Here is a 19186-nt window from a genome sequence, read left to right as displayed (position 1 = left end):
ATGGTTTTAACAATAATCCCATGATTAAACTGAATCACTCAAGTCTATTTAAGAATGGCTAAATGTGTTAAATTACCACAGAGCCACTAGATGTCACCACCTTACCAGTGTAGTGCACAACTCCAGCTGATTGCGTTGTCTTCATCATGTTGTGTCTGACAAAAGGCATTATTTCCTCATGCGCACCTAACACAAAGTAAGCTACCTCCTCACATGAACTGTATGTCAGCTTCTCTGGTAAGTCTTGTTTTCTGTATGCTTTCCTTACCATCTTGAAATACTGGTATTTTCATCATGAAAAAAAGGAAACCCAATATGTAGTGTCTCAGTAGTAGTAGTGCCACCAGAACAGCTTCAGTGCCCCTTGACAGGTCTCTGAGCCCTACTGTAGATAGATAGATAGAGATAGATAGAGATAGGTAGAGATAGGTAGAGATAGGTAGAGATAGATAGAGAGATAGATAGATAGATCTACAAAGCTTGCAGTGAAAGTAGAAACTTGATCTCCTGCTACACAAATTACAACAAGCTGACACGTTTGAGTTTTACAAGAAATGGCTGTGTTTACTTGATATTTTATCACACATACTGTCAAGTTGTTTACCAACACTGTGGACATGCAGCAGGCATAAATGAAAACCTAAAGTGTTTTGCTGATAATTGCTGGCTCAGAATATCAGGATTCTCAGACTTGCTTTCTCTTCACCTCTCCTTCTGGCTCTGCTTCCATCCCCAATGAAATCCCTCCTCCACTCCTTCTTGTGTGTCCTGAATGTTGTCCACTAGGTTAGACTGTCTGCATCGTACTCTAACTTTATATGCATAAATGTGTGGCTTACTCTGTTTGTGGGTGTTCCCCTTCCATACCATCTGTGACACTGTCATGCAGTGAAACACCCGAGTGTCTTTAGGACCCAGTGAGATACACCCGGGGGGGCGCGGCAAAATTTTTATCTGACCACAGAACCTGTTAGCTTACTGTTGTTTCCTCTAAGACAGTGCAGTCCTTCACAATAGTTCCTTGATGTGAGAGTCATAATAGAGAAGTGCTCTGTGTATCAGCAACAGACATGCCACAGCCCTGAACCCAAGCCTTTGCGATCATACCCTGGGACTCGTGTTGACAAGGAGCTTTGTGACTTGAGATGCCTGTTAAAGGTGTCCAGACCCAGGCAGTGTACAGCCAGCCATGGAGCAGCAGGCCTGCATACTGAGGAGCTTCTTGGCCCAGCTGGAGAGGCAGGAGGCCGTGGATGAGGAAGCCTCGAATCACTTCGCTGGGGAGTTTGCTGTAAGTCAAGTTTTATGTTCTTTTTTTTTTTGAAGTACTGTTGTGAATAATATTATAGATAAAGCCTGTGAATTTCAGTATTGCATCTTTAGGAACCACTTGACATAGCCGTGATGTTTGTTTAAACTGACTGAACTGACAGTAAGCACAATGAGAGTGAACGCTGAAAGTTTTCACAGAAGACATGTTCAGGGAAGTAATCGGCTGCTCTTCTATTAACAGCCCCGGCACCATGTTTAGTGCTTCCTCTTTGCACTGATATTTGTCAGTGAGGGCACATCAGCAAGGAAGACAGATAAGCATATGCACTGCATATATATAAATATATATATATATATTTGCATGAAGAATTTGTCTTGGAAGTCTTGAGCCAGAGGATGACATCATCTGTGGTCTGCTGCCATGGTGATGAGTGCCTAAAGACAGAGCCGTGTGCTTCACATGCCGCTGTCAGGCCACTATAGCCTCAACCGCTCCAGAGGAAGGGCTCTATTGCATCACTTCCTCTCCAAACAAAAAGCACTCTGTGGTCTTAGCAGCGCAGATGGTCTGCAAGGCCTCTAACAGACTGTGTGGAACTGCAAAAAATGGCCTCTGAACAAAAAGACCCCTGTCCTAAGAAATCCTCCAAGCATGGATGTGTCAAGGGTTTAATTTGAGTTTCAAAATTTCCACATAGTAAATTTAGGATGGACCTCAACTCTGTTTGAGAGCCATCAAGTCAGTTTCTAGTAAAGTGAGTCATAGATTCTGGTCATCCAGGGCTGAATCACCATATGTGACCAGTGTTCAGTTGCCTGCCATGTGCCCCGTTGTTTTCCTCTGAGTCGCCTGTAAAACTTTGCAGCTACAAAAAGGCTGCCAAAAATGCCCCCTAAAATATTTTAATAAATCAGATGTGTTGCAGCTATCAATGATTTGTGTTGTAGCAGTAAGGTGGTGATAAAAGTGGTCGAGTACGAGCTGAAACCATCCATGGTTTAAAGGTTCTTTTTCCAATTAAGTAAAAACTAAAATGTATTATGCTCTAAAGAAACACTACATATTTGTTGAACCTCCTATTGCTTTGATGCTTCTTGCCTTACACTGATTATGAATTTTAAATGTTGCACAAACCTAATTTAAGTGTTTACACACTTCAGTGTAATCCAAGACACTCTACGACATGTTACAACATTATAAACACACCACAGTTGAGTCCACAAAGAAAACAAGCTGTTAAATACAGGGAACAATTTATAATGTTAGGTGATCTAAGACAAAATAAGAACAAATAATTATCATAGAGTTGAAACTATAGCTCTGACATAGGTGCAACAAGACAGAACATTAACCTTCATGAAGATGACATTTTACCCACTACAGGTATGCAGTACAGGCAACTTTATTCATCAGCTGCATGTATGTGTGTTGTTCCTGTTTGACATATCAAGTTAGAAAAATGAAAGACAAAACAATGAGAACATTCACTTGCTATGGTTGAATTCTATGTAGTTGGATTCAATGTCCTTCATGTTTTTCAGAGGTTGAAAAGCCAGTCAAATAAGTACCGTGCTGACAAGTCCTACCCCACCAAGACAGCAGACAAGCAAGAGAATATCAAGAAGAACCGATATAAGGACATTGTTCCCTGTAAGTTCTGTGCAAGGCAGATCTGTGAAAAATGTAGTTTGATTTAGATGTCCGCGTAAAATGACAAATATAATTATGTATAAGAGCAGATGAGAGATCGCTATGAAACGATGCCTTTTTAATTCATAGCATATAGTCTGCAAAGTCATTTTTATGTGTATGATAATGTGAAATTGCCTAAAGTGGTAACGCATGACCTAAAAAACACTGCAGATTATTAATATGTTATCGTATGTTCTACCAGGTTAATCATAATGTGGTACTTGATGTATTTTTTAAGCACATTTCTTAAAATTGATATCAGACAGCAATCTAGTAGCAAAGAAAAATGACATTTCTATTTCTGTTTATTCTTTATTTTGCCAAAAAGCTGTGAAAAGGCACAGCAGAGTCACTGACTCGAGTTTCATATATTAACTATGTCTTTCTCACCTTTTAGTTGACCACAGCAGAGTAAAGCTCACTCTCAGTACGACTAAAAATGATACAGACTACATCAACGCCAATTTTATCAAGGTATATTAACAGTGTCCTTGTGAGGAGATTTTTTAAATTGCCTTTGCATAGATGTAACTAGGTAATAATTGAATTGAACTGAATGGAACTGAACTAGGTATTTGTACATTGGCTTGACTATACGCTGTTTCTTCTCTACAGGGAGTGTCAGGTTCAAGGGCCTACATTGCTACTCAGGGTCCTCTGGCCCACACAGTACTGGATTTCTTGAGAATGCTTTGGGAGTACAACATAAAGGTACAGTATGACCCACCTGTCATCTGTGTACACACTAAGAGTTTTGTTGCTCTTTGGAATATTACATCTCTCATTGTCTTGTTTGACTCTAGGTTGTAGTGATGGCCTGTCGAGAGTTTGAAATGGGAAAGGTAACATGAAATGGTGTACACAGATCTTTTGTGTGTCCCATAGTTTGCCATCAACACATTTGCATATTATGTGTGCATTTGCTTTCAGCTTTGTATGGTCTTACAATTCACTGCACTAGTTCACTGCATGTGTTGATGTAACAGGTAGATTTATTGCATTTTTATTGTGTCAAATCTAAAATTTTGTACTTTTTTTGTAGAAAAAGTGTGAGCGCTACTGGCCACTGCAACATGAACAACCATTTGTTTGTGAGCCTTTTAAAGTTTACTGTGTATGTATTTTTATTCTCACATTCATACCTCCTACTTTAACAGCTTCCTAGAACTGAATTATAACATATGCTGATTTTTTTTTTTATTACATGACACCTGTCTCATGCAACTCTTAATTATTCTATTATTAATAAAACATGAATACATTCATAGAGGTTCTCAGCTTAAGGATGCACTGCTGGTTTTGTCTTACAGGATTCTGAGGAAAGTAAAGGAGATTATTTGATAAGGATGTTAAGGATGACGTATCAAAATGTAAGTATTATTTATACCATGACTGTGAGAATAACTGTCAAGATAATTCTCCTCAGACAAGCAGCTGCTACAAAGACTACACGTAGCTTTTAATATCTCGAATTTAATGTGGTCATATTTTACATGTTAGAAATGGAATTTACTAACATCTATCAAAATTATTTGGTTTCTGTATATCTTTGTTTTTAGCAATGATGTATACAGTAGCAAGTGTTGAAAATGTGTTCACCTTAAACTCATATGATATTGTTATTAAATGTGCTTTGGAAAAAGACATGCTTTGTAATTGTCTGCAATGCTTACATTTTTTTCCAGCACAGTCAAACGTTGAAACAGCTACACTATTTCAACTGGCCAGATCACGGTGTACCAGACTCTATACCTCCTATTCTGGAAATGTTGCATGAAATGCGTTCCTATCAGGCCCATGATGACATCCCTATTTGCATTCACTGCAGGTCAGTCAGACATCCTTATAGAACTTAGAGGTTAAAGCTTTCGCTTTCGTCCGTCTTGCGCCAGTCCAAGAATTTCACCTCTAAGTTCTAATACATTCATTTTTTTTTCACAAAAATGTATCGTGTGTATCCTTAAGGTTTACCAAATGTCTTGAGTCCATTTCCATTGTGCTGGTTCATAACACCACTGGATGCCTTTAATTCTAAAACCTGATTTTGAATAATTTCAGGCCTGTTTGAAATATTATGTCAGGAAAATTTTATAAAAAGCAGTACAGAAACCATTTGACAACTTCCCTAGTGATCATAAAATTAGGCTTCTGGAATTGTGTGTGTTTGTGTGTTACAGCACACAAACTACCTTTGTAAAATTCTGACTTAAGAGGAAGTGCTGTTTTCTGTAATGCCTCTGACTTGCTTATTCTCATTTTGTTAAAATTTATCACACTGTACTGATAGATTAATTAAAACAATTACTTTGAAATTCTGTTAAGTCTTTTAAATGGGAAGTTTTTTTGCAATTGTAATACTCATCACATTTCATATAGTGTTCCTCAAGGCTCTATACTTAGTCCACTCCTATTCTCACACTATACAACAACATGGCTTGAAATTCAGCAGAGGCATGGATATAAATTATATTCTCATAGTCTATTACAGATAAAAGTGTTGCTTGTACCAGTTGCCTCATGTGACACTCATTAAACCAAAATTTCTTTCTATACAGAAATGAAAGTCTAGGCTTAAATGAAGTAGTTAACTTCTCAACATGCAATGGAAAATTCAGCTTGTCATCTGACCAAAAGTCAAGATATTTATATTCCGAGACTTTGTTAATGACAGCTCCATTCATTGTAGCTATAATTAAATTTTAATTATCAATTTGATATTGTGTTTTAGTAGAAATCATATACTTTGTTGTAAGATATTTGTTAGTTTAAAATCAAGAAGCTGATACTGAACAATATTAAAATCAGACTGCAAACGCTGAAAAGCCAGATCAGTGGAGGGGGCCACTGTATAAATGGTGGTGTCATCTGCATATAAATGCAGATTACTTTGGATCCTACATCATTAATAAAAGTAGTAAATAAAATGGATCCTTGTGAGACTTCTTTAAAAATATCCATAAAATTAGACTTAAAACAATCTACTACAACAGCTTTTGATCTATCAGACAAATAATTTCTAAACCAATTACATGACTTCTCATCAAATCCAATATGGCCCAGTTTTTGCAAAAGAACGTTGTCATCCACAGAATCAAAAGCTTTGGATTAGTCGATAAAAAGAGCAACACAATCTAATTTTCTATCCAAAGCCCATGTAGTATCACCAGCAACCTTTGAGGCCTTTGTCACTGTGCTATGACCAGGTCTAAAGCCAGACTGACATGGATTCAGAATACAGTTACTAGTTTAAAAATTCTTTACCTGATTATTAAGAAGCCTCTCCAATATTATATAGCCAGACAGGATAGTTTAGATATAGGGTGAAAATCATCAAAATTCATTTCAGAGTCTTCCTTTTACGCAATGGTACAACATAGGCAGTCAACAATCTGAATACGTTCACCTAAAATACAGTCTGGTGACTGCTAAGTGGCAAATCAGAGGAAAAACCAACAATAAGGTGTCCAACTTAGCTTTGTTGATTATGAGTCAGGATATATACTGGCAAGATAATAAACTGATGAGTAACCATAAGTATGTAATGGCAATAAATGTTGTCACTCTTTGTGTGAACATTGTGATAAAAACAATATGCTTATGCTATACTATGAGGTACTTTGTGTAACGTAGTGTTGTGTACACCCCTGCTTAGGATACTGAATCACAGCCTTATGTGACAGAAATATGTATGGAAAAGTGTGGGAATTAAAAATAATTCCCACACCTAACCGCCACTTTTAAGTGGTAACCAATGCATATAGAAATCAGTGTTAAAATGATATTACATTTGAAATAAAGCACATGGAAACTAAGTCTGATCAGAAATCCTAGCCACTGCTCTGCTTCTTGTCACCATGTTTTTGTTGGACCAAGGATTATATTTGTCTTGCTTTGCCAGTTTCTTTTCTGGTCTGTTGATCCTATGGCAAACTAGTTCCCTTTACTTCTACTACTCAGTGATCTGTTTGGTGGTGATGCTTCTATTTCCCCATATGTTGTTGTGGTTACCTTCATTTTTATTGTTTTTATGCTTTATGGTGGTAGGCAAACCATGAGGCATCTTGTTACCATCTACCCACTGCCATGTAGTGTGTCATGGTACCTTTACCTCTATGCTGTAACCTTTGTTCACATCTTGTTGTTTAGGGACATACAGTATATATGGCGATATCTCTCAGGCAACAGATCTAGAAAGTGGCTACCTCATCATTTGAGTGTGATAAATTATTTCCAGTGCTGCAACCTCTGAGAAAGAAAGAAAGAATTTACACAAGTACTGTATTACAGGATGACAACTATTTCAAATTAAATATGGACAAAAAATAAGTTATCATTGTTGGGGCTGAATCAAAGAAAGACATTATGTGCAGCCTTACAAAACAGGTTTACAAAACAGGCAAAACTCTTAACAGCATTATAAATTGTTTGCTATAAGAAATAACAGTGTCACTAATATTTTTTCACCTTAGAATTTAGTAAAAGTCAGACCATATCTTGCACTTTGTGGTGCAAAGACAGCGCTTGATGCTTTGGTCTTCTCTCATCTGGACTCTTTTAAAACTTTTTTAATGGGATGAATAACGTTGTGCAGCTGCCAGTGAACATCACTTCCATTTTAGCATCTTTACTGTGCATTGGCTCAGTTTTAAATTTCATTACTACTTTACAAGGCTGAATGATTTAGCACCTTCATACATGGTTGACTCTCTTTTTCATAAACTCATAGCTGCTGCCTTAGGACATCAGACACTACACCATCAAATGTACCAACAGTTCAGACAAAGACAAGAGAGAGGCAATTTTTTTTTATTATTGACCAAAACAGTTGAACATGTCTATAAATACCTATGTAAAATCATTTAAGAAGCATGACTTATCTTTTTAAAAATTTTACTTTAAATGAGTTTCTTGTTACCTTGCTTATTTAATAAAAACTTGTATTTACTTTACTGTATTTTATTTGTAAAGCACTTTGAGCTGCATCCCATGTATCCATGTATGAAAGGTGCTGTACAAATAAAGTTTATTATGACTACTACTGGAGTTATTGGACAGACAGGCCTTGTTTTGTTATCAGAAGATGAACTATAACAGTGTATGTCTCAGTTCTGTTCTAAGATGTGAAAACAAAAAGTGACACTAAAGAATCACACTTGTGGTTGTGATTGAGTGGTTACTATGGGAACGTATTGTCTGTGGGCAGTATGTATGTGTCCCCTACTTTAGACCTTAAAGGTTAGGCACCTCTTCGCTTTCCTTACGAGGAAATGTGTGTAGGTGGTTAGTCTTCAACCAACTAGGTTTTAATGTATGTGTGGGCATTCCCCCTTGGCTCAGTTAAAACCCACATTACCCTTTTACTGAAGGCTACACATAAACAGAATTAAGTAGAAGAACTGTGACTTACTGTACATCAATCAACACACCCAGCCATATGTGTATGGCCTGTGCTTGTCAGCCGGGGGAAGGAATGAACATCTTTCTGTCAATGAGTGTAAATAGATTGTTATGGAGGGTAGGAGGTGGAGGTGGGAATTGTTTGAAGTTTGCTGGATAATAAATGTAGCTCAGTTATGACATTGTTGACTCTGCAACACTTTGGTTTATGTGCTTTCTATTTTTCTCTTTAGTTTGGAACAGAAACGGAAATATGCATAATGCACAAAGACTCTTAAATTAGTTACTGAGGTACATAAAAAGGAACTGATGGTTTTGTCATTTTACATGTGTCAACTAAAGATGTTTCCATGTTATTTTTATGACTAATGAAACAAACTGTACTGATATTAAGTAACTAAGTACTGCAGACAAACGTGACATGAAAGCATACATAGACATACCCACACCTTTTTGAGAACGTGTTAGAAATGGAATGTTGAGTCACTGGCAGATTCAACCTACACACCAGTTACAGCACTTCTTACTGTGTGTGCATGGGGGGGGGGGGGGTTCATGCTTTACTGCTGCTGAAAACATTTTTTTTAAAGTGTGATTTTGTTCTCCTTCCTTTTGTATCATCATCCTCTCATATCAAACTGCAGTACAACTCAACACCATCACTACAGCCTTTACCTTATCAAATCTTGTCTGTCGCAGAAGTGTATTGATGGACCTTTAGGAGCTGGAAATGTCTGTTAGCATTAAATCTACTTAGAGAGTCAGATGAGTTCAAATACCAGCCTGTCTGATGCCTCCTTCTAGCTCTTCCATAACTGATAATATATGAGTAATCATGTAGAATTGCTACGTAGTTAATATTGGTTGAAATGTGACTTTTTGCTGCTGGGATTGCAGTGCTGGCTGTGGTAGAACAGGAGTCCTGTGTGTCATCGACTATACTTGGAACCTCCTGAAGAAGCAGGTGACATATTCCTACTCTTATACTTTTCATGCATTATTTTCCCTATGACAGATTAATTTAACAGTAGATGATCCAATTTGTATTCTACTTTTGTGTGCTTGTTCTTAGATGATCACTCAAGGTTTTAGTATCTTCAGTTTGGTTCAAAACATGCGAACCCAGCGGCCCTCCGTGGTTCAAACCAAGGTAATTACTGTATTTTTGTTTTTTGGAACAAAGCCTGTAATAAATCTACTACTATGTCATTTGTTTGGTTCTTTCAAAGATCTTTTGAGGGTTTGTGTTTTGTGCATCATGCTCCAGGGCCATGTCACCTAACAGAGCAGCTTTTTGTTGTTTAACCTCAGGAACAATACGAGCTGGTCTACCAAACCATCAAGTTACTGTTTCAGAGATATTTGCAGTCCATGGATGCACAGATCTGCAGAAATGAGGTGAGCAACCAGTAGTACACCCTTGTGAATGAGCCAGACTGTATAGAAACAATGGAAATGTAAAACATCCTCTGCCAACACCAACTAACAAGTATCATGATCAACAAAGCAAAAACAACAGCTGTGGCAGGCTTTGTTGTGGTTTCAGTAACATGTGATTAACATAAAACAGTCACATGATCTGCAGTAAATGGAAATTCAGGCTGTAAGGGCTTCAGAATTTACATACTGTATATTACACACACACACACTGTGCTAAATATGAATCAGACAGAATTTGATTAGCATTAATGCATTTACATTAAATGTTCTTCATTTATCAAAAGCAGTTGTGACTCATGCTATTTTTAACCTGGTCAGGTGACAAAGATCCCGTCCTCTACCACACCTCACACTGACCTGAGTGAGGAGCTGGATTTGCTGCCACAGTTCCAGCACCTTCTGGATGAGGAGAGGGATGTTTTACCACAGTACCACACACCTTTGCCTTCCTTGAGTACCAAGGACAAGCAGCTGGACCAGAAACAACAGTACCCACCCCAGACCTTTCCTGGTACTCTGTTCACCACGGGGGACCTGCAGGAGGGGCCCAGGAGCTCACTCACCCATACCAGCCAGATAGCCCCTGCAGCAGAGGAGAGGACACAGAAAGATGATGACATGCCATTACTGAACCCTGCACCTGCACCAGTTGTGACAGAAGCCATTTGTTTGATGGTGGAGGACCCCTACTTTGACACTCCTATGAGCTCGCCTTCATCAGAGGAAGCACCCATGGACTCGGCTGAAGACACCAAACAATGGACAGTTAGCCCTATCTTCAACACACCCTTGCTGTTTCCGAATGACCAGATTCAGGATCTTACTCCTCTTGTCTCAGGTAAACTATCTTATCTGTGCTTGTGTGTGCATGTTAGTCTCAAAGACAAACAACACAGACAACAGAGTAATAGAATTGAATTTTGCACATATTTGTATTCATTGATGTGTATTTTGTAGGTACTGTGGAAGCTCTTACAGATGAGGACCCACCTCCTCCACTACCCGAACGCACCCCTGAATCCTATGAACTGGCAGTGAATACAGCTCAGCCTTCTCAGGGTAAAAGTCTAGAATATAAGCCATTAGCTTCTGTAAGGCTACTCGGAGCACACTCCTAACTGTCACAATTATTGTATGAATTTCTGTTTTCTGCTTCTATTCATCCAAGAAGAAAGCACACAGGGTATCCCTGTTACCTGAGATGTGCAAATATGTCCTTGACCTAAAAGTGTTTCGACATGTTATAATTTTGTCTTTTAGAGTATTCAGATAAAAGGTTGAAGGTTGTTATACCATCTAATGCTGCTGCTGAGGCTGTCAGGGAGTTTCAAGGTGAGAAAATGTTTGAAATTCTAAAATACCTGTGATGGCTCAGTCAGGGACGCTATTCTGCATGTCTGAAGATGACTAGTACCATCATCGTTAAAGGATAAGGCCGGTCATTTTCTATAGCGTGCTGTAGGGATGACGTTTTTTTTGTAGACCAACCCAGGTTAGCATCAGCCTGGTTCCTGTTCTTCTGGGACGGATTAATTAATATCACCTGTGCACTGGTTGTTTGGCAGTTCGGTGTGAGAAGGAGACAAGATGGGAGCCCAATTTTCTGTTGACCACAATGTTGTGGGGATTTTTGTCCAGCCGCATGTTTCACATTATGACTGACTTGTCAGATGATTGTTTGCTTCTTCAGTAAACAACCAAACATAGTTACAGAGTTAAGTTTGTTTGGACAACGCGTGTAAGACAGACCTCCCTGCTCTCCCTCTCAGCGGCTGATTGTTATTTTAGATAGCTGCTGCAACACAGTGTATGGTCGTGTGGAATCGAGGCAATTTTAGTGAGGCTGTCTGTTTTCACTTTGTGATTGGTCTGTGGAGGATTAAATGGTAAATCATTTTAAGTAAGAGTAACCTACAGTTTAAGGGCAAATGCGGGAGAACACTGGGACTGTGTTCCAAACACATTTGCTTAAAAGATGCTTACATTTATTGCTGAAAGCCATTTTTATGGCTGAGTGGAACAGCAGGCTATGCCAACAGTGATAATAAAGGAAAGGCCCGTGCTATAGGAAAAGACCGGCCTCATCCTTTAAAAGTTTAATTACAGAACAATTCAGAAAAAAACTCATCCTTATTTCCATACTCTAAGGCAGCCCCCCGTCACCTGCTCCCCCACTCCCAGAGAGAACCCCAGAGTCATACGAGTTGGCTACTGAAGGTGAGCCACTAATATCATAAATAGATAATACAGACAAGAAGAATTAACTGTGTGGTGTATATATGTGTATTGTTTTACTTAAACTTGTAATAATGATCTGAATTTTTCTTGCTTGCCATTCAGCTGCTGGGGATCAGAATGTAGAGGTCATGCCGACACTGAACCTGAGCAGAATAGGAATGTCTTCAGAGTGGTCCGGTAACTCTGAGCCAGCTGCATCTCAAAATGAGCTCAAACCGTGGTTGAGGAGTAAGGTATACTTACATCATGAACACTCGAATGATAAATTACTGATACTTAGTATATTACTTGTGCGCATGATGTCAGCCGACTGGTTGACAGACATCTTAATTACCAGTGTGGATGATACATGTCTAAACCAAACCCTAACGTGTTAGGAGAGTTTACATTCATGACTTCAGCTAACCAGAGAGCTACACATGTGCTGATGAGAGTCTGAAATCCTTCTGTATAAACATACCATCATAGACTGTGAGAGCTTTGAAAGTGGCATGACACAGCACCTTCTCTTTCTTGTAGAGTCTGAAAGTGAAAATGACCTTCACAGGTGAGATACATGCAGTATAATAAATACTAGAACAATTTTAGATGCCCAAGATATCACAGTGTGCACCAATAATTATTTTATTGTGATATCTTTAGCACCAGTACCACATCTTCATCTAGCACCAAATGCTACATCAAACTTCCATCCTCTCTATCCACCTCTGGACCCACTGATTACTCCGCTGCTTTCTCAAGGTAAGCTGACCAGGCTGAATGATGCACTTATAGCTCGTAATGCAGGCTATCTTGAGGAAGACGCTGGAGACAGAAGTTGCCTTTTTCTTTTTTCTTTTCACACACACACTCTGGTAACTACACCATCAGCCGGAACACAGGCATACACACACTGAACCCCGTCAAAACCCTGAACCATCTACATCCTGCCCCGTGGGCGACCATGGGGGATCCTGCCAGGTGTCTCCCCGTCAACTCACCCTAGGTCTTTCTGCCCCCAGTGCTACATTATGATCTTTGCTTTGAGATTGTCCTTAGCACAAAACAAACACAACAAACATTTGTATGTCATTCAAGAGAAAGTTTATAAAAGAGCAACAAAAAAAAACAAAAAACACTTTACAAAAAATCAGTAGGCAACATAACAGATTCTTAATAATAATAATGAAATACTGACGTTTATACCTGAATGAGCAGCTGAGAACAGCCTGAATCCTCCACTTCCTGGCAGAACCCCCGAGTCCTTCATCCTCAGCACAGAAGAGAGTGAGTGTATCATCTTCTTTCCTACAACAGAGACACAATTAATCTTATGCAGCAGTTTTTGTTGTCCAAATGCTGTTTTGTTGACTCTGCTCTTTCCCAACAGTTCATGAGAGAACTGCCCCGTGCCCACAGCCCTCACCGAAACCATACAACTCACATGAGTGGGCTGGTGATTCCCAGTCCAGGAACTTCCTCGACGTTGTCATGAGCAGGAGTAAGGTAATGACCAATGGTCCAGGAAACAGAAAGCACACAAAATATTCACTGATTCATTTCTTATTCTCTGCTGCTCCAGTTTCTATTTGTTAGGACATTCACATTTTTGTAATGTTCCCTCCAGAGTGTTCGAACTACAAGTTCAAGACAAGGTAAGCTATTTCTGTTAGAGACTCCTGTCACTTTTCTTGGCCTGGCAGATACAGGAGAAGGCACTGGTCTATATTTCTACACCGTAAACAAATTCTACGAAAAGACCCAAACCGGCAGCATCAGTTTGTTAATACTTTCCCACTTCCGTATTCTGCCTGTGGTTCAAACCCATTTGTTCCTGTGGTAGATGTACAGAAAATCTTATACTTCAATTTTTTTTTTAAATCAGCTGCTACTCAGTAGGACTGCATGTGTGAGTATTTACAGAAGCAGAATTGTGTTTGTGAGTTTAACTGTGGAGCTCAAGTTGATCACAATAAAAGAAAGTTACACCTAGTGCGACAACGTGGCTCAATATGGGACAAAGGGATTTGTTTCACAGACAGCATTTATCAGTATCGGTTCACTGCTGGTTTTTGGTCTTTTCATTTGATCTGTTGTTAGTCCTTTAGTGTAGCAGTGTAGTTAAGTGAACAAATAGTGTTTTCACAAGTAATCTATACCACATCTTTTACAACAGACATTTGTATCTACAGTATAATTGTGTTTCTGCTGCAGAGCCCCTCGCTGTGGTTCCGCAGCTCACTCCACTTCCTTGTCAGGAGGAGGAAGTGGTGAGTTGTTTCAAATGCTGAACGGGCTGCACACTATACACAAGACTTTCTCACACATAATGCTATTAATAAACACGTGAACAGGCTTTATCAAATAAATGACTGTCGTTTGAAAAACATTATGCTACACACTTTGAAGGCTGTAGTGAATCTTATGAGTTTATAATAGATTCTTTACCACAGATATTTGCTGTGACAGGCACATGGAAAATGGGAATCATCAAGACAACTGTCAGATGAGGAAAGCAATTTCATTTGCTATCTGTTTCTGTGTTCATCAGCACAAGTAGGACATCAGGATGTGAGCCGCAGGTCATCCCTGAACGCTGAGCCATCTGGAAGCAAATCAAACAAAAGCAATGAGAAGGGCATGTCCAGAACAAAGGTAACAGAAACGCCACACAGAGCTAGTTCATGCAGCATTTGCATCAAATTTGAAAGAGTACACAGCCAAACCTGTGTTTTTGTTTTCTTTGTCCAGAGTCTGAAGCTTTTTAGACACAAATGTAAACGTAAGTAAAGTTGATGTAAAATATTGCTCAATAAATGCATAAAGGGTAGAAGGACTAACATGTCTGCTATATTATCAGCTAAGACTGGCCTTCCACCACCTCCTACTCAATCTGGACTACAATCTCCAGCATATGGTTCCTCATCTTCCATATTCAAATTTGGTAGGCCTGCATCTAGTACTCGTTTATAACATTTACATATTTGGTCCACTTCAACACAATTTTCTGCTTTGACAGGATTTGGGAACCGATTTAGAAAGCCGAAAGGCCCGAGGAATTATCCTGAGAGTTGGGTTTGACGCTTTTCGAGAATCCCTTGAAGAAAAGCACTGAAGGCTGATTTCCTTTGTCTCACACAGTAGCACCCTCAGCAGAGAAGAAACAGGAAGTGCCTCATCACTAGCTCTAATACATTTTGTACTATACATCAGCTAGTGTTGTTCATTATCACTGAACCAGTGCCGACAAAATGGACACTTACTTGGACCAAAGGCTTGAATGTCAAATGAAAAACTCAGGACTGTCAGTCTGTAGAATAATTTGCTTGAAGAAATGAGATGTCTGCAGTGAGAAGTTTTGCACTTCTTTTTTTTTATGCTGAAAGCAATGCTGATAAAGTTGGTGTATGAGGAATATACTTTGTTGTGCATGTGTGTGTTTGTGCTTTTGTCATGCAATGAGAAAATAATTAGTATATCATTCCATCTAGTTCATAAGAACATCACTTTTTGTATTATGAAGACAGGCTGCAATGCATTGTGTGTGTCCTGTACCTTTCTCTCTATAGTATGTAATAATTCAGCCAATCATCTTGTAGGTTTTAACTGATTTTAGAAGCATTAACTTTTAAAATCATCATCAACATGATATGTAACGGTACAGTGAATGTGATGTATGATGTAGCTGTAAACTTTGTTATAGTGGTTACACAGGGAATTATTTATTAAAAATATAGAAAGTCTATGCATTCTCATTGCATTTTTCTACTTAACAAGACTGAACCACACTGGTACCAGACATCTATTGTCTGTAACTTATCACCCAGGTAACAAACAAAAATGATTAAAAAGGTCTCGGTACAAACATTAACAACAGCAATCACTGGTCTAGAACACAGAGCTTTACAACAATTATGCCAAAAGGCTGATGTGACAGTGCTGGAACTGTCAATTTATTTCTACACTGATTTAGTAAGCCAAGACCCTAGCACAGCCATATTTTTGACAAAGGGCCGTCTGCTTCCTGCACAGGATCTAATTGTAATTTTTAATTACAGAACGATGCAGTAGTTGGTTACTTCCAGGTGACATGTAGATGTTTAAATCAAAAAGCATAATTTTTATAACATAAAAAAGATAATGGCTTAAAAGGTTACTCAGACCTTTTTACGTTTTGCAGCTGTGTTGTATATTTAATTTTAAATGAAAAAAAGTGATTTCTGCCCATCAGTTTAGACTAAGGAGCCCATGATGACAAAGTGATAACATGCACTCTGAAGCATGTGTTCTTCAAGGAGCTCTGTATGTGGCTGCATCTATCCTTCTCTCAGGTCTCACCAGTGTCACAGTCCCTGCTGCTGAGAAGCCCCCCAGTGGTATGATGGTGTTAGCAGTGCCTGGTGTTCACCAGAGTTTGGTTTTTGACTCAACAGACCAGAGAATCTTCTACATGTTCTCAGAATTCTTTGAATGCAGTGTAACACACCCCAAGCGCCTGTCATTTGTCTTGTACTCAAACACTGCGTTCACATGACAGGCTGTAATCCTCTATTCTGATCTATTTGTCAGATCTGATCTTTTTCTGGGGCGGCACCGTGACCCGGCGGTTAGCACTGTCGCCTCACAGCAAGAAGGGTTCAAGCCCCTCGACCCGGGGCCTTTCTGTGTGGAGTCTGCATGTTCTCCCTGTGCCTGCGCGGGTTCTCTCCGGGTACTCCAGCTTCCTCCCACATGAGTATGAGTGTGGGTATGTGTGGTTGTTTGTCTACATGTCAGCCATGTCATAGACTGGCGCCCTGTCTGGGGTGGCCCCCGCCTCTCACCCAGTCGCCCAGTGTCAGCTGGGATTGGCTCCAGCCCCTCGTGACCCTGTTCAGGGATAAGCGGTATAGATAATGGGTGGATGGATGATCCTTCTCTGTTCATGGTTCACATTCATGTTTGCAAGTGATATTTATCTGAATCCAGTATGAACAGCGTGGAGCGCCAAAACTGCCACACATGCAACTGAAATGTAGCCTCATTTATGCGACAGTAATATTATGCAATTCCCTCAAAAAATGGTATGTTCCTTCCAGTGTGGGTTGATCAGAATTTCCTCTATAAATATTCAACAAATGTTCAACATCCTTGTTTCTTCAGTGACTCATGTTGTTGTTGTTGGTCTCCTTTATGTTTTTTCTAAGCAGTGTAAGAGGAGCCAACACTGAATGATGACAACAGGCAATATGCGCAGAGGCAGGAGACTGGTAAAAAAAAAACACATGAATTCCAGTCTGACCGTGGTCACATGGTCAGAGATTGAATTTGAATCAGATCTAGGACCACATGGAAGTGGTCCAGATCTCAAATGAATAAAATCCAATTTGGTTTGTTGACACATCCAAAAAAAAGATCAGATGTGAGTCACATCAGCACGTTGTCTGAACGTACCCCGGGTGTCTTCTGTCTAGCCACCCCACCATAAAGCAGTGACTGATGGAGAGCTACTGAGATGTTCACCCATCTCAGCAGGGTGGCAGTTGGCTCCTTGGTCATGTCTCTGACCAAGGCCCTTTTTTGTCCAGTCAGTCACTTTGGGTGGACTGATGGATCCAAACGTCCTTCATTTCTGTGCTCCTTTAAAAATGATTTTATATCCCTTACCCTGATCTACTGGATTTCTTGGCTTGATTTTGGTCATGACATGCAGTGTGAACTGTGGGACCTTAAACACACACAGGTGTGCGCCTTTCTAAGCTGTTCACCAGTCAAGTTCTAGACACATCTCAAGATTAAAGCAAATGAGGAGGCACTGGACCACAGTGTGGAGTGCTCCAGCAATAAATTGATAATATTTCTAAAATCATGTTTTCACTTTGTCATTATGATTTATTGAGTATAGCCTGAATTAGAAAAAATGGCAATTTTATCCACTTAAAAACAATAAAGTGTGAAAAAGTGAAGAAGTCTGAAAACTCTCTGAAGCCACTGTACACCGCGGCTGCCTGTCCAATCCCCGTTCTGGCTCTCTACTCACCAAGAAATCAACCTCTCAGTTTGAAATGAGGCTAACTGTACAGAGTAACAAGGCACTAAGACATAGTCAGTGGTGGAGCAAAGGCAGTGACTGCTTTTACATCTACTTAAGGAGAGGGCTGGTGATTCCTTCCAGAAGCATTTTTTGTTACATAGCTTGATTTTTTTTCATCCCAATGACAATGAACACATTAAATGCACTGACAACATAAAGAAAAAAAGGCCATCTGTGGCAGCTACAGGGCTGAAAGGAGCCCTGACCAGGAAAAACAAATGGACGGCCTATCTGCTTGGCAGCCTAACCTCCTACTTGCTCTCACTTTACCCTTGAACTCAATGCACGAGCCAAGAGTCTCCCACAGGGTGTTGCAATGTTTTAATAGTTGTTACTGTACCGAAATCTGTAGTAGTCAGGCAGTGTGCGTTGCAGTGCACATTGTGTTTCGGGGGAGTGGCTTTGGAAAGAAGTCAAAATGATAGGGTGGGATTTTCAGTTGTCTACTTTCAAATTCTAGCTTCCTCTTTTTGGGTTTTCCAGAATCACCAACCCCATCTTTAAGTAACCAGGTTACATTCAGTTTTCCCAAGAAAGTGGATTTCTTATCTGTCATGTAAACAGGAAACCTGGTTTCCATAATCGGGGTAGGGGATTAGGGAATCCTGATTTCCCAAGGTAGGTTTCTCCCGGAGAATGCCATTTTTTCTGCCATGTATGCATGTAACCAGGTTTCTAATTAGCTTTCACCAAGAGCACATGTGCAAAAGTCAAGTTCCAAGGTCACTTGTGCGCATGTGACTGGAGAAAACCAGGAAACTGTCACTGGTGTAAACAGACAATTATCAGCAAGGTGACCTGCTTACTTAAGTGCATGTAAAGGCAGTCAGTGTCACTCATTTCCTTAACAGAAGACTGCTTTTTCCAGACTTCCGTGGAAAACAGCCTTGATATGACACAATACCACCCCTTAACAGAAGACTGCTTTTTCCAGACAGGTACAAAACGGGCAGCTAATGCCATGATTTGCTGGTGAAACATTGCCAAAGAGAACAAAACATGAGCTTGATCGGCCAGGTCTATCTTTGTTTATGGGAGGATGCAGTTGCATAATGAGTGGGGGGGGGGGGGGGGCAGCTTTCCTAGAACCTCAT

At 39.7% G+C, this 19186-nt stretch overlaps 1 protein-coding gene across 4 annotated transcripts in view; it reads left to right on the top strand.

Annotated features, from left to right (window-relative positions):
* ptpn22 (protein tyrosine phosphatase non-receptor type 22) overlaps positions 1-16691 on the top strand; it is a 38901-nt gene extending 22210 nt beyond the window's left edge. The window contains exons 1-26 of one of the 4 annotated variants that reach the window (XM_020617756.1): positions 26-237; positions 1063-1291; positions 2815-2923; positions 3363-3439; positions 3581-3676; positions 3769-3807; positions 4008-4079; positions 4276-4335; positions 4651-4793; positions 9260-9326; positions 9435-9512; positions 9674-9760; positions 10121-10640; positions 10760-10861; positions 11063-11134; positions 11951-12019; positions 12143-12273; positions 12560-12587; positions 12683-12781; positions 13238-13306; positions 13410-13525; positions 13647-13674; positions 14571-14674; positions 14771-14801; positions 14880-14963; positions 15039-16691. In XM_020617756.1, coding sequence (XP_020473412.1) covers positions 1190-1291; positions 2815-2923; positions 3363-3439; positions 3581-3676; positions 3769-3807; positions 4008-4079; positions 4276-4335; positions 4651-4793; positions 9260-9326; positions 9435-9512; positions 9674-9760; positions 10121-10640; positions 10760-10861; positions 11063-11134; positions 11951-12019; positions 12143-12273; positions 12560-12587; positions 12683-12781; positions 13238-13306; positions 13410-13525; positions 13647-13674; positions 14571-14674; positions 14771-14801; positions 14880-14963; positions 15039-15100 — 2445 coding nt within the window. In that variant the 5' untranslated portion in view covers positions 26-237; positions 1063-1189 and the 3' untranslated portion in view covers positions 15101-16691. The other 3 variants (XM_020617754.1, XM_020617755.1, XM_020617757.1) reach the window with 3 other exon arrangements.
* The last annotated feature ends 2495 nt before the right edge of the window (positions 16692-19186 follow it).

Source organism: Monopterus albus, unplaced genomic scaffold, assembly GCF_001952655.1.
Source record: "Monopterus albus unplaced genomic scaffold, M_albus_1.0 scaffold194.1, whole genome shotgun sequence".
Classification (NCBI taxonomy): Eukaryota; Metazoa; Chordata; class Actinopteri; order Synbranchiformes; family Synbranchidae; genus Monopterus; species Monopterus albus.
Note: the sequence above shows the minus strand (reverse complement) of the source record. Positions and strands in the feature narration are given on the sequence as shown.